Source organism: Monodon monoceros, unplaced genomic scaffold (assembly GCF_005190385.1).
Source record: "Monodon monoceros isolate NGI ecotype Baffin Bay Population unplaced genomic scaffold, NGI_Narwhal_1 Super_Scaffold_11, whole genome shotgun sequence".
NCBI lineage: Eukaryota > Metazoa > Chordata > Mammalia > Artiodactyla > Monodontidae > Monodon > Monodon monoceros.
The window spans coordinates 123,852,765-123,866,959 of NW_021703767.1; the positions used below are offsets into that span (position 1 = coordinate 123,852,765).

Below are 14,195 nucleotides of genomic sequence, written 5' to 3' on the forward strand. Positions count from 1 at the left end.
TGTCACAGCTCACCCTTCCCCCTCCCCATATCCTCAAGTCCGTTCTCCAGTAGGTCTGTGTCTTTATTCCTGTCTTACCTCTAGGTTCTTCATGACATTTTTTTTTCTTAAATTCCATATATATGTGTTAGCATACGGTATTTGTCTTTTTCTTTCTGACTTACTTCACTCTGTATGACAGACTCTAGGTCTATCCACCTCATTACAAATAGCTCAATTTCGTTTCTTTTTATGGCTGAGTAATATTCCATTGTATATATGTGCCACATCTTCTTTATCCATTCATCCGATGATGGGCACTTAGGTTGTTTCCATCTCTGGGCTATTGTAAATAGAGCTGCAATGAACACTTTGGAACTCTTTTTGAATTTTGGTTTTCTCAGGGTATATGCCCAGTAGTGGGATTGCTGGGTCATATGTATTTTTAGTTTTTTAAGGAACCTCCATACTGTTCTCCATAGTGACTGTACCAGTTTACATTCCCACCAACAGTGTGGGACGGTTCCCTTTTCTCCACACCCTCTCCAGCACTTATTGTTTGTAGATTTTTTGATGGTGGCCATTCTGACCGGTGTGAGGTGATAATGTCATTGTAGTTTTGATTGCATATCTCTAATAATTAGTGATGTTGAGCATCTTTTCATGTACTTTTTGGCCATCTGTATGTCTTCTTTGGAGAAATGTCTGTTTAGGTCTTCTCATTTTTTGATTGGGTTGTTTTTTTTGTTATTTAGCTGCATGAACCATTTGTATATTTTGGACATTAATCCCTTGTTGGTTGCTTTGTTTGCAAATATTTTCTCCCATTCTGAGGGTTATCTTTTTCTTTTGTTTATGGTTTCCTTCTGTGCAAAAACTTTTAAGTTTAATTAGATCCCATTTGTTTATTTTTGTTTTTATTGTCATTACTTTAGAAGGTGGATCAGAAAAGATCTTGCTTCGATTTATGTCAGAGAGTGTTCTGCCTCTGTTTTCCTCTAAGAGTTTTATAGTATCTGCCCTTACATTAGGTCTTCAATCCATTTTGAGTTTATTTTTGTGTATGGTGTTAGGGAGTGTTCTAATTTCATTCTCTTACATGTAACTGTCCAGTTTTCCCAGCACCACTTATTGAAGAGACTGTCTTGTCTACATTGTATATGCTTGCCTCCTTTGTTTTGTTGTTGTTTAAAATATTTATTTATTTATTTACTTATTTATTTTTTGCGGTATGTGGGCCTCTCACTGTTGTGGCCTCTCCCGTTGCGGAGCACAGGCTCTGGGCGCACAGGCTCAGCAGCCGTGGCTCACGGGCCCACCCGCTCCGCGGCATGTGGGATCTTCCCAGACCAGGGCACGAACCCGTGTCCCCTGCATTGGCAGGTGGACTCTCAACCACTGCGCCACCAGGGAAGCCCTAAAATATTTATTTATTTTGGCTGTGCTGTGTCTTAGTTATGGCACACAGGGTATTTGTTGTGGCATGTGGGATCTTTAGTTGCAGCATACAGACTTCTTAGTTGTGGCATGTGGGCTTCTTAGTTGCAGCATGCAGAGTGTTAGTTGTGGCATGCATGCAGGAACTAGTTCCCCGACCAGGAATCGCATCCTGGGCTCCCTGCATTGGGAGCGTGGAGTCTTACCCACTGGACCACTAGGGAAGTCCACTTGCCTCCTTTGTTATAGATTAGGTAACCATTCATCAGTTTCTTAAAAAGCAGATTGTCAGAGATTGGGATTTAGTGAGTCTGGGATGTATGAAAGAAATCTGTACTTTTCAGTTGTCTCTCATAGTTATGTGAAAAGAGTCCCTTATTTATATTATATTGAAAAAAATTACCAAAACAATAGCAATTGCAATTCAACAGTTTATATTGAGTGTTTATACTTGAGAACCACAGCACTGAACTTGGGTAATGTGGTCTTTGTCTGCTTGGAGCTCACAATCCAGTGGGAAGTAATGGATCAGTAAACCGACAGTTACAATACAATGTATAAGCTGTTATAAGTCAAAGAGGGCCACTTAAATCAACTGGGTGAGTCAGGGCCTTCCTCTTTGCAGACAAACAGCTAAACTGTGACTTAAGCGCTCATTAGGAGTTGAGTAGGTGAAAGGAGATGGAAGAAGGAAAACCAAGTGGGAATGGCATATAGGAATGATGGCCTATTCAAGGAATAGAAGAAATTGACTATGATTTGCTTAAGGGGACAGCTAGGATAAGCAGGAAGTCCAGAGAGGCAACCTGCTTCAGAGCATGCAGAGCCATCCAGGCCGTGTAAAAAGTAGAGATTTAATTCGTAAGAGCAATTGGGAAGCTATTGAAGGGATTTAAGTAGGGGAGTAACATCATCAGATTTTCATTTTAGAAAAATTATTTAGGTTGGGGAATGGAAATGGATTGGAGGGATTAAGATTGTGAGTAGAGAAATTAATGAAAAACTGATGTAATAATTAATCCATGGGAGAGATGATGGTAGCTAGGATTAAGGTAATGGCTATAGGACCTAAGAGAACTAGACGGAGTTGAGAGACATTTAGAAAGTGGATTAGACATGACTTTTAGTAGATAAAGGGAGATAAAGAGTTTGATTTTTGTTAGATGTATCTATTATTAGGTATCCATTTCCATGTCCTTATCTGTAGTACCAATGATCTGTGAATAGAAATAGTTTGAACAGTGCAAAGGAAGAAGCTCTAAGATACTTAAGGTAGTTCGCTTAAATTACAGTTCATTCACATAGCTGATTTAGAGTAATATATTTTATTCCAGATCTAAAACTATCCAAGAAATCATATTTTACCCTCAAGATTTTACCTTTGTTGTAGTATGGAGCTTAAACATTTTAATTTTTCTATATTTAATACCTCAAATCAATGCTAATATTTATTTTAGAAATAATGACTGTTTTAATAGACGTAAATATACAATGCAGGTAAGTCTACTATCAAGATAACACTCATTGATGTGCATATATTCAAATGATACAGTATTGATTTGGCCCTACAGAATGAAAAGTAACAGCTTGCCGCACTGTGCTTCCCTCTCCAACACTATGAAGTGCTGTTAATATTATCTCAGTTTTCAAGGCAAAAATTTATATGCATTCTATATTCTTTATTTTGAATTCGCATAAAAGGAATCTTGCGAGACCCATTGTGTCCCTGCTTTATATATTTAATATATCTGGGACTTTTATCCTAACAACACAGATCTACTTCATTCATTTTAGCACTTGTACCACTCTATCATGGTATGTGGATGTATCTTAATTTTTTTAACCAGGTCTTAATGATTATCTTTAGGTTATTTCCAGTTTTTTGTTTATTATAAACAAAGCTACAGTGAACATGCTTGTACTGATATCATGTTATCTGTACAATTATTTCCATAGATTTGTGGAAATAAACAATCATGCAAATGAGAACAGACTTTTTACCCAGAGCTTGCTATAATAAAGGAATTTTGTGTTTGGCAGTGACTCAGAGTCAGGCAGGGGAGTGACAGAGTTTTATGGTAGAGAAAGTGGATGGCTTTCATGTATGCCTGATGGAAGTTGCTGGCAGGAGGAAGTGCAAGGTGGGCTCACGAGAAGCTGGGCATTTACGTGGTTGGTTTGGGGAACATATTTGTCTTTCACTAGTTGGTCCTGAGTCTCTCAGGTTGCACTTCCTCTTGGTGGAATACCAGGGTCAAAACGTGTGTGTGTGTGTGTGTGTGTGTGTGTGTGTGAGTTCTAATAAATATTAAATATGCCTATTTCTCTTCTGTCCCTTCCAGCTTAAGGTTTTGTCCAACTTTAAAATGTTTGCCAATCTGATAGGTAAAAATTAATGCACATATAAAAATTTATACATGTTCTTCTATTATTTTAGATATCTAGAATTATTTATTAGAATAATTATAAGCTTATGAACAGGCTGTTATATAGTTATCTTCATGGCAGAAGTGGTTCATAATTCAGTACAACAAAAAATAGTTTTATGTTTATGAGATTTTTGACTAACTGATATGCTATAACCATTGTTGAAAAATCACAGTAAACTGAAAGTTTATAAAATTGAAGTTTACTGAGTTTTAAGTAATAACTTGAGTTTTAGGCTTATTTGTAAAGTTTTCAGAGTCTTAGCCTTTCTTAAATACTTTAAATGTGATTTACTTGATTTGTAAAGAAAAACTGGCTTTTTCATATGTGGTTTTAAAATAGTACTGTGAATTTCAGTGATTATCTTTTTAAAATTGGTAACCAGCTATATTTCTTTAAGAGGTTTCAAGTTTGTATTCTTTAGAAATCTAATTGTATGTTCATCTTCTATACATGAAGTTCGTTATTTTATCTTGAATATTTTTTTATCTTTCATAATATTCTCTTTATCTTTCATAATATTTTCCTTTTCAGTTTCGTTGGCTTCATAAAAACCAAGCATCCAAATTATCTTTTTTTGAGTATATTTTGTATTCTCTTAGCTACTCAAAATGACACGTTTAAAATTTTTGTTTAGGTTTGCATGAATTTGATGCCTTGAAGGATCCTGAGGTGAATGAATTCCGAATAAAAATGCGCAGATTCAGTGAGGAAAAGATTCAGTCGCTTGTGGGATTGTCTTGGATGGATTGGCTAAAGCAAACCTATCCACCAGAGCATGAACCATCCATTCCTGAAAATTTAGAAGATAAACTTTACGGAGGAAAACTCATTGTGGCTGTTCATTTTGAAAATTGTCAGGTAGTATTATATTATTTTAAGAAATACTTTATAATAAATTTGTGAATTTTACCAGAATGCAGCACCAATGTTAGAGGAGGCTGTTGCTTACCTAGTAAAGACTGACACAGATCATTTTTAGATTTAAGATGGAAATATATTTAGGATTATATGTGACAACCTAAAGTGACACATCCTTTGCACATATATGGTTTTTTGATGCATTTTTGTCTAGATCGGGGTCTGCAAACTGCAGTGGTTTTGAATGGTTTTTATATTTTTTGTGGGATGTAAAAAACTCAAAGAATTTTGAAGGATGTTAAAAAGAAAAGAAAGAAGAATATGCGACAGATACTCATATGTTGTTAGCAAAGGCTAGTTCTTTAGAGAAAAAGTTTGCCAACCCCTGGTATAGATAATGTTGTTTAATGTAGATATAATTTTATTTTCTCATGTGATTTTTCTCTTGTCTATAAAATGAAAGGTTTGATCAAAGAGCTCTTTTTTTCCATTTTCTTACATTTGCATTCTGTGGATACGTGAACTAAGTGCCGGTTCGGAACTGGGCATTATAATAGAGTGTATATACAGTTAATCTGTATCTGAATGTTCATAGCAATTTTACAAACTAGATTATGCTACTGCCTTTGTATGAAGTGTGCTCATTTTATCATCTAGTCTCTGGCCTTGGAATTAGGGTAGGAGTACAAGGATATTTTGTTTTGTTCTTCAGTTACTGTGATAACAATAACAAAACCTTTATCAGTAGCCCTTCTATGTTGAGCACTTTACTATGCCAGAAATTATGAAAGGTATTTTTGAAATATATTCTCTACTTCTCACAACAACCCAATAAAGTGTTGTTATTTTAACCCCATTTTATAGTGAAGAAACTGAAAGGGAGAGAAGTTTGAGTTCTTTTGTGCCCTGCTTCATAGGTGGTCAGTGGTAGAGCCAGGATTTTTTCCAGGTGTTTCTCATTTTATCAAGTCGGCCTCCTTGCCAAAAACACGTTATTAAGTATTTGTTAGGTCAGATGTAAAAAAAGGATCCTACATTCAGGCATTTTGCAAAGGAAGTTTGTCTAGAGAAAAAAAAAAAAGAAAACAACTTGCCACTCTATACTGAGATATGTTGAGACTCAAGTTCAATTTAAGCCAAGAATTGGATATCATAAAGTGTAAAGATCAAATTTAAAATACCGTTTAAGGAATTCTGCATTGTTGAAAGAGTTGAAATAGGGAATTTTACTGTTAAAAGGTGATTAGAATTCAACTTGAAAATACCTGCTCCGGGCAATTTGTCCATCTAGGTCAGTTTGAATTTCATCACATATGGGTCAAACCTCTACTGGATATACAAATTTTAATGTGATCATCATTGTAACAAAGTATATGTGAAAAGAAGTGTTTTGAAGTTAGAAGAGAAATATAGATGTAAAATCTTATTGGATTCAAGCAGTCATAGAACTTAACGGTGAAAGGAGTTTAGACATCATCTAGGCAGACTCTATATAACGTAATAATTCTTTTCACCATCCTTTATATCCTGTGTCTCTAACCAAATACATCCAGTTGCTATGGGAGCCCTCTGCCTACTGAAGTAGCATGTTTTCACTGTGAGCAAGCACACATTTAAATTTTGAATTTAAAAAATTAAATTCAAACTAGCTTTCTGTGACTTCTGCTCATCTGGTTATACTTTCTTATTTAATATGTATCCATTCAATCTCCCTTTATTCTACATGCCAGATATTCAGATAATTGGAATATAGCTATCATATGTCTCCTTAGTCTCCTTTTCTTTTGGCTAAATACTTCCCAGGGATTAAACCAAAAATTCTTAGAGTTTTTGATCATACAGAATAGTAAATTTTTAAGTCATGAAATAATTTTAGGAAGTCACATAGAGTTTATAGATTTTTTTAAAAAATAAATTTATTTATTTTATTTATTTATTTTTGGCTGTGTTGGGTCTTTGTTGCTGGGTGCGGGCTTTCTCTAGTTGCGGCGAGCGGGGGCTACTCTCCATTGTGGTGCACGGGTTTCTCATTGCGGTGGCTTCTCTTGTTGTGGAGCATGGGCTTCAGTAGTTGTGGCACGTGGGCTCAGTAGTTGTGGCTCGCGGGCTTAAGTTGCTCCACGGCATGTGGGATCTTCCCGGACCAGGGCTTGAACCCGTGTCCCCTGCGTTGGTAGGTGGATTCTTAACCACTGCACCACCAAGGAAGCCCGAGTTTATAGATTTTTATTTAGGCTATTATTGCTTTAAAAAAAAACCAAACCCCATACCGTAATTTATTGCCAGCACTATTTCATAAGTGAATAAACATTTTACCATCAAAAAATAGGAATGACAGAATCTCAAAATAAAGGATGTTTGGCAACTGACTCCATCATACATGCATCTCCCCGCCCACCCCCCCCCTCAAATTCTTTAAATTCTCATTTGGCCATTTCACCATCACTGCTGATAACCAGCATTGGGAAGCAGCATGTGGGAACACTAAACTAAAAATGAGATGAACTGTAACAAGGTATTCATTTAGGTTAAAAAATGATTTTCCAGGATTGGTAGGGGGAAAGAAAATTTACTGGAAATTAAATGTAAAGGATGTACATGTGTAAACATTATGTATAGTTGTGTACACTGTAGTACTTAATAATAAGTACAAATGTAAAGAGTGATTTTTTTTTCCAGTGTAAATACAAAATTGCTTCTTTTTTCTACCCCCGTTTTTAGGATGTGTTTAGCTTTCAAGTATCTCCTAATATGAATCCTATCAAAATAAATGAATTGGCAATCCAAAAACGTTTGACTATTCATGGGAAAGATGATGAAGTTAGCCCCTATGACTATGTGTTGCAAGTCAGTGGGAGAGTAGAATATGTGTTTGGTGATCACCCATTAATTCAGTTCCAGGTATGTGTTTTAACTATCAATTTAACATTTATTTACATTTAGTCATGAATTCTTTGTGTAGATGTTTTATGCAGGGAATTGATGTGCCTCAGGTTATTTTTGGAGTATAGTGGAGTTTAAATAAGATATGTGCATTGCGACACCCCTTCCCCCAGCATAAGGTATGCTATTTAAAGAAGCTTTGCCTTCAAGGAACTTGAGGATATTTTTGTTGAAATTACATTTGGAGACCAAAAAATGGTCGTTACATAAAGAATACTGGGTTAAGTGCCAAGTTAGAGGTAAATAGTAACAGAATTTTAGGAAAATATGTGATTACTCTTTCTTTAAAAATTTATTTTATTTATTTATTTATTTTTGGCTGCATTGGGTCTTCCTTGCTGCGCTCAGGCTTTCTCTAGTTGCAGCAAGTGGGGGCTACTCTTCGTTGCGGTGTGTGGGCTTCTCATTGCCATGGCTTCTCTTGTTGTGGAGCACAGGCTGTAGGCGCATGGGCTTCAGTAGTTGTGGCACGCAGGCTCAGTAGTTGTGGCTCGTGGGCTCTAGGCTCATGGACTTCAGTAGTTGTGGCGCATGGGCTTAGTTGCTCTGCGGCATGTGGGATCTTCCCTGACCAGGGCTTGAACCTGTATCCAGAGAGGAAGAAGGAAGATGAAAAGTGCTTGGTGGTAACATCTAAGTACTGACTTCTTCCCTTCATGTTCTGCCATCTTTTTTTTTTTGCGGTACGCGGGCCTCTCACTGTTGTGGCCACTCCCGTTGCGGAGCACAGGCTCCAGACGCGCAGGCTCAGCGGCCATGGCTCACGGGCCCAGCTGCTCTGCGGCATGTGGGATCCTCCTGGACCGGGGCACGAACCCGCGTCCCCTGCATCGGCAGGCGGACTCTCAACCACTGTGCCACCAGGGAAGCCCTCTACCATCTTTTAAGTAGGCTCCTGCTTCTTTAACACTTTTTTTTTAAACCTTAATAGGAGGAAAGTACATTGTTTTGCTCAAACTGGAATTTGTTATTACAAAGGAAACTAAAGACGTGTGTTTTTTGTACAAGGTCATGTGAGAAAGAAAATATACAATGAAGGTGAAGGAACCTGAAGGAAATGAAATGATACATCTTTCATAGTGAAAAGTTTTTGAATGAATTTATTTATCATAGTATCATGTTAACTCCCACTTATAGGCCATTCTGGAAATTTTTTTTTTTTCCAGAAGTGTATTTTCAGTGGTTCTGAATTGAATACAATATACTGAGTCACACTTTATATCTGTATAGGAAATTTATTATAGTGAGGAGTACATTGGATTTCTATTCATTATGTTAGGAATCTTTGGTAATGTGAATAACCACCCCTCTTCTTATATGCCTCTGGAGAATCATCCTGGTTTCATGGAAATGAAACAGCATCAAGCTCAAATGGCCAGTAAGTTTTTGAATGAAAGGCAGTAATGGGTGCCTGGAGGCCTGTGCTGAAAAGGTACCAGGTCTGCCTCAGGGATCCATGGAAATGTGGCCACCTCAGGACTTATAAAAAATGGCCACATGTGTACTACATATTCACCTTTCCTGATTTACTGTTCAGAGGTGGCAGTGTGGCATCACAGTCTATGACGATCAAGTCCTGCCCCTGGAAAGGTGTGCCAGTTGGTGATACTGTCAGGTCTTAAGTGCAGAGAAGAGAAAATAAAACATCTATACTGTGGCACATATTTCTCCAAAGTTTAGCAAACAGAAAAGAAGTCAGACAAATGGATTTAAATCCAGGTGTTAAAGATACTAGCTGTGTAATTTAGCTTTCTGATTTTCAGTTCTTTAGTCTATTAAAAGGGGAAAATCTGTCTTTGAGAGTTATGAAGATTAGCTCTAACATATAAGAAGTATCTAGTTCAGTTCTCAGGTATGTAGATGTTCAATTAATTGTAGCAATTTTATGTTGTGATTTTTATTTCTCATATCTTGACATTGAGTTGTTATTTAAGATACTCTTTCACAGTGCATTTGTTCTAGTGCTGTTCAGCTTAATTTTATGCTTCTGTTGATTTAAGTTTTGCTTGAAAATCCTTATCTTATTCTTTCTTGCCACTGTAGTATATCCGGAACTGTGTAATGAATAGGACCTTGCCCCATTTTATACTTGTGGAATGTTGCAAGATCAAGAAGCTGTATGAACAGGAAATGATTGCCATAGAGGCTGCCATAAATCGAAATTCATCTAACCTTCCTCTTCCTTTACCACCAAAGAAAACTCGAATTATTTCTGTAAGTTTCACGTGTGAACCTTTGGTAACCCTAGAAGGCACGCGATTTTTTTGGTTAGGTTGTATGCTTAAGCCTCACACGTATATTCTTTGCTCAGTTTTCCTTCTGTGGAAAATGCATATTTTCCACAGAATATTAATATGAATTACTGTTAATATTCCACAGAATATTAATGCATATTTGCCAAAGATCCATCACCATTTATTAGTAATTATCTTTTTAGCTACCCTTCTTTTTCCTTACTCAGGCTACATATGATTGTAAACAGGCCATTTATGTTTTCGTTTATCTTTTGGTGCTAAAGAAAAATGCCCTCAAATTTGAGATATTTTGAGATTAGAGCTAAATGGGACTTCAAAGAGCAAGTTGAGTATTCTAGTAGAAAAGTTAGATGTGCAGAGACAGTTGATTTTCTGGTATATCTCATTTCTTTCAGTTTATCTATAATAGTGTTTTGGTATAATGTGTCTGTTTTCTTCTTTCTTTCTTATTGAATACTTTTAGACTTTAAATGTAACAAAGCCATCATTTTTTTCTTGAATGTAATATATTTGTATAAAGCAAATCTTAAGTTTGTATTCATTAGAACACAACAGTTTTAAAATAGTTCTTCAGTCTTAAGAAATTGAATGTTTAACCATTCCTTGATGATTAAGTTATTATCTTTATATTAATTTATTGGTCAATTCTTAATTTATGCAAAACTTTTAATACTATTTTTTAATGGTGTTTAGTGAATTTCTTAGCAATACTGGAATGCTGCCTGTTTTGCCTTGAGAACTAAGTGCTAGTGGTTGTGATGGTTAATTTAATATATGTGATTTTCAGTTGTTAGTTCAGAGGTGTATTTTCATTCTTTTACCAATGGAAATGAGAACTGATAAGGCGATTTCATTGCTAGCATAGAATATTCATTTCTTTCATTAAAATACTCTGTTTATTTCATTTTTTTACAGCATGTTTGGGAAAATAACAACCCTTTCCAAATTGTCTTGGTTAAGGGAAATAAACTTAACACAGAAGAAACTGTAAAAGTGAGTACTTGTTAAGATTTGAATTTATCTTCAGCTCCATTATTTGAATAAGTCACTGATATGCTCAGTGAAAGTCACATTGGAGACGAATTTTACCCATATTGGTTAACTACAGGAGATAGAGTATGGTATATAGGACAATTAAGAATTTTTGTTTTAAAATATTCTTTGAATAGTTTGAGATGTACTGGATAGATTGACATTTTCCCAGTGTATATTATGGAAAACAAATGGGTTTAGATCAAGAATTCAGCAAGTGAAATTTAAGCCAAACCTATAAGTCACAAGTTTCTGTGCAGGCTTACTCTCTTTTCTCAGCTTTGCTTAGAGCTGCACAATAGCCTCTCTTACCCCCTCCCCCCTTTTTTTTCCATTTAAACTTGCTGAAAACACAGAAAATGTAATATTTTTTCCTGAAATAAAATACATGACTCTGTTGTAGACCACAACTTGTTAACACATGAGGATTTATTGCACCACCCCTACAGTTAAGACTTAACAAGGCATTTTGTCTGAAAGTGTAAAGCATACATTTTCCTCTATTTAGCTTGGCAGGAAATTAAATGAATAGTTTTGTGATCCAAGAAAGAGATTCAGTTAGTTTAAGATGTTTGCTGGCATGAGGATATATTCAGGAGCACCTTGCCAAAGATTACCAGTGGCTTGCTTTTATAAATGGACATTAAAGATTCTTTGGGTAGCTGTCATTAAAATAAGGGATTTTTTTCACTTTTATTCTTAGCTAGATTTTAATTCTTAATGAGTATCCTTATGGCCAATTAGCCTTTGTTTTCTATTTTAGTGGTAATTTAATTTTTCCCTTTAATTTAAATTTTCTTTGTTAATTTTTTCCAGTGGCAAAAGTATAGCATGATTGTTGCAACAGGCAAAAAAAGTCCAAACATTATTTAAGAAAAAAGTTGCTGATCTCTCCTCCCCATCTCTTTACCATCATATGGGATTCAAGGTCAATAGGCCTTGAGTGACCTCCATGTTTATACAAATATATATACACATATGGTTTATACAAATATATATAAACATATGGTTGTGTTTATTTTGTTGATTGGTCGGTTTCTTAAAGAAAAGGGATGATGTTATATATATTTATTCTATAATTTGATTTCTTCACTTTATATCTTGGATGGTCCTCTGGATTATTAAATATTTAGTAGAGTTCCTCGGGAATTATATTTCTTTTTTTTTAATGGTTTTTGGTTTTTTTTGACATTTTATTTTTTTCATACACACACACTGTATTTTATTTTTACAAGAGATAAACTGACACCAGGTATTGTAAATGGATGACCACAAAAGCAACAATGATTGCAATTACCAAACACGAAACACACTTATACAATGTCATAATATTGACATTCAGTCCAGTAATCCTCCACTGTAACAGCTCCTTTACTTTGCAGTGAAAATTGATTTGTATATTTTTTGCCTCTGAGTCCTTGTGGGATTTTTTTTTTATTCAAACAGAAAGTCACAAAAATTATAATCATCCTCATCAGTTCACTCAGTCCCATGTAATTAATTTTTTTTTCATCTTGATCTTTTGTTAGCACTTTTATTAATTCATCAGTTTTCCATTAGAGTTCTGAAAATGCTTATTCATTCAGTTCAGTAGTATAGTCAGTTACCAGAAACCTGTACTTGTCAGAGTCTTTTCCATGAATTCCTTGAAGATGAAACCCCTTTATAGGAACATTTTTGTGAAAGCATCAGACTATACCCAGAACTGTCTGTAAATGACAAAAGACTTAAAAATGACCATGGTTAAAGATTTGATGAAAGTTCATAATAATGCAATTGACAAGGAAATTTAGTTATTTCTGAGATATATATTTTAAAGTAATAACTAGAATTATGACTATAACATTATACCAGAACGTATAAGATTTTTAGAAATTTCATGTAATGCCTGAAACATTTATATTAACATATTTCCATACAAATAACCTAAAGAAAGTTTAATATTAGTTGTTTTTTGTTTGTTTGTTTATACTGCAGGTTCTTATTAGTCATTAATTTTATACACATCAGTGTATACATGTCAATCCCAATCGTCCAGTTCAGCACACTGCCATCCCCACCCCACCACGGTTTCCCCCCTTGGTGTCCATACGTTTGTTCTCTACATCTGTGTCTCAACTTCTGCCCTGCAAACCAGTTCATCTGTACCATTTTTCTAGGTTCCACATACATGCGTTAATATACAATATTTGTTTTTCTCTTTCTGACTTACTTCACTCTGTATGACAGTCTCTAGATCCATCCACGTCTCAACAAATGACTCAATTTCGTTCCTTTTTATGGCTGAGTAATATTCCATCGTATATATGTACCACAACTTCTTTATCCATTTGTCTATCAATGGACATTTAGGTTGCTTCCATGACGTGGTTATTGTAAGTAGTGCTGCAGTGAACATTGGGGTGCATGTGTCTTTTTGAATTATGGTTTTCTCTGGGTATATGCCCAGTAGTGGGATTGCTGGATCATATCCTTTAGTTTTTTAAGGAACCTCCATACTGTGCTCCACAGTGGCTGTATCTATTTACATTCCCACCAACAGTGCAAGAGGGTTCCCTTTTCTCCACACCCTCTCCAGCATTTGTTGTTTGTATATTTTCTGATGATGCCCATTCTAACTGGTGTGAGGTGATACCTCATTGTAGTTTTGATTTGCTTTCTCTAATTATTAGTGATGTTGAGCAGCTTTTCATGTACTTCTTGGGCATCTGTATGTCTTCTTTGGAGAAATGTCTATTTAGGTCTTCTGCCCATTTTTGGATTGGGTTGTTTGTTTGTTTAATATTGAGTTGCATGAGCTGTTAATATATTTTGGAGATTAATCCTTTGTCCGTTGATTCGTTTGAGAATATTTTCTCCCATTCTGAGGGTTGTCTTTTCGTCTGTTTATGGTTTCCTTTGCTGTGCAAAAGCTTTGAAGTTTCATTGGGACCCATTTGTTTATTTTTGTTTTTATTTCCATTACTCAAGGAGGTGGATCACAAAAGATCTTGCTGTGGTTTATGTCAAAGAGTGTTCTTCCTATGTTTTCCTCTAAGAGTTTTATAGTGTCCGGTCTTACATTTAGGTCTTGAATCCATTTTGAGTTTATTTTTGTGTATGGTGTTAGGGAGTGTTCTAATTTCATTCTTTTACATGTAGCTGTCCAGTTTTCTCAGCACCACTTATTGAAGAGACTGTCTTTTCTCCATTGTATATCTTTGCCTCCTTTGTCATAGATTAGTTGAACATAGGTGCGTGGGTTTATCTCTGGGCTTTCTA

At 35.5% G+C, this 14,195-nt stretch overlaps 1 protein-coding gene across 3 annotated transcripts in view; it reads left to right on the forward strand.

Moving 5' to 3' along the window:
• PIK3CB (phosphatidylinositol-4,5-bisphosphate 3-kinase catalytic subunit beta) overlaps positions 1-14,195 on the forward strand; it is a 147,079-nt gene that overhangs the window by 50,798 nt on the left and 82,086 nt on the right. For all 3 annotated transcript variants that reach the window (XM_029214289.1, XM_029214290.1, XM_029214291.1), the window contains 4 exons: positions 4,481-4,704; positions 7,426-7,605; positions 9,691-9,861; positions 10,818-10,895. In XM_029214289.1, the coding sequence (XP_029070122.1) occupies positions 4,481-4,704; positions 7,426-7,605; positions 9,691-9,861; positions 10,818-10,895 (653 nt within the window). The remainder of the gene's footprint in view (positions 1-4,480; positions 4,705-7,425; positions 7,606-9,690; positions 9,862-10,817; positions 10,896-14,195) is intronic.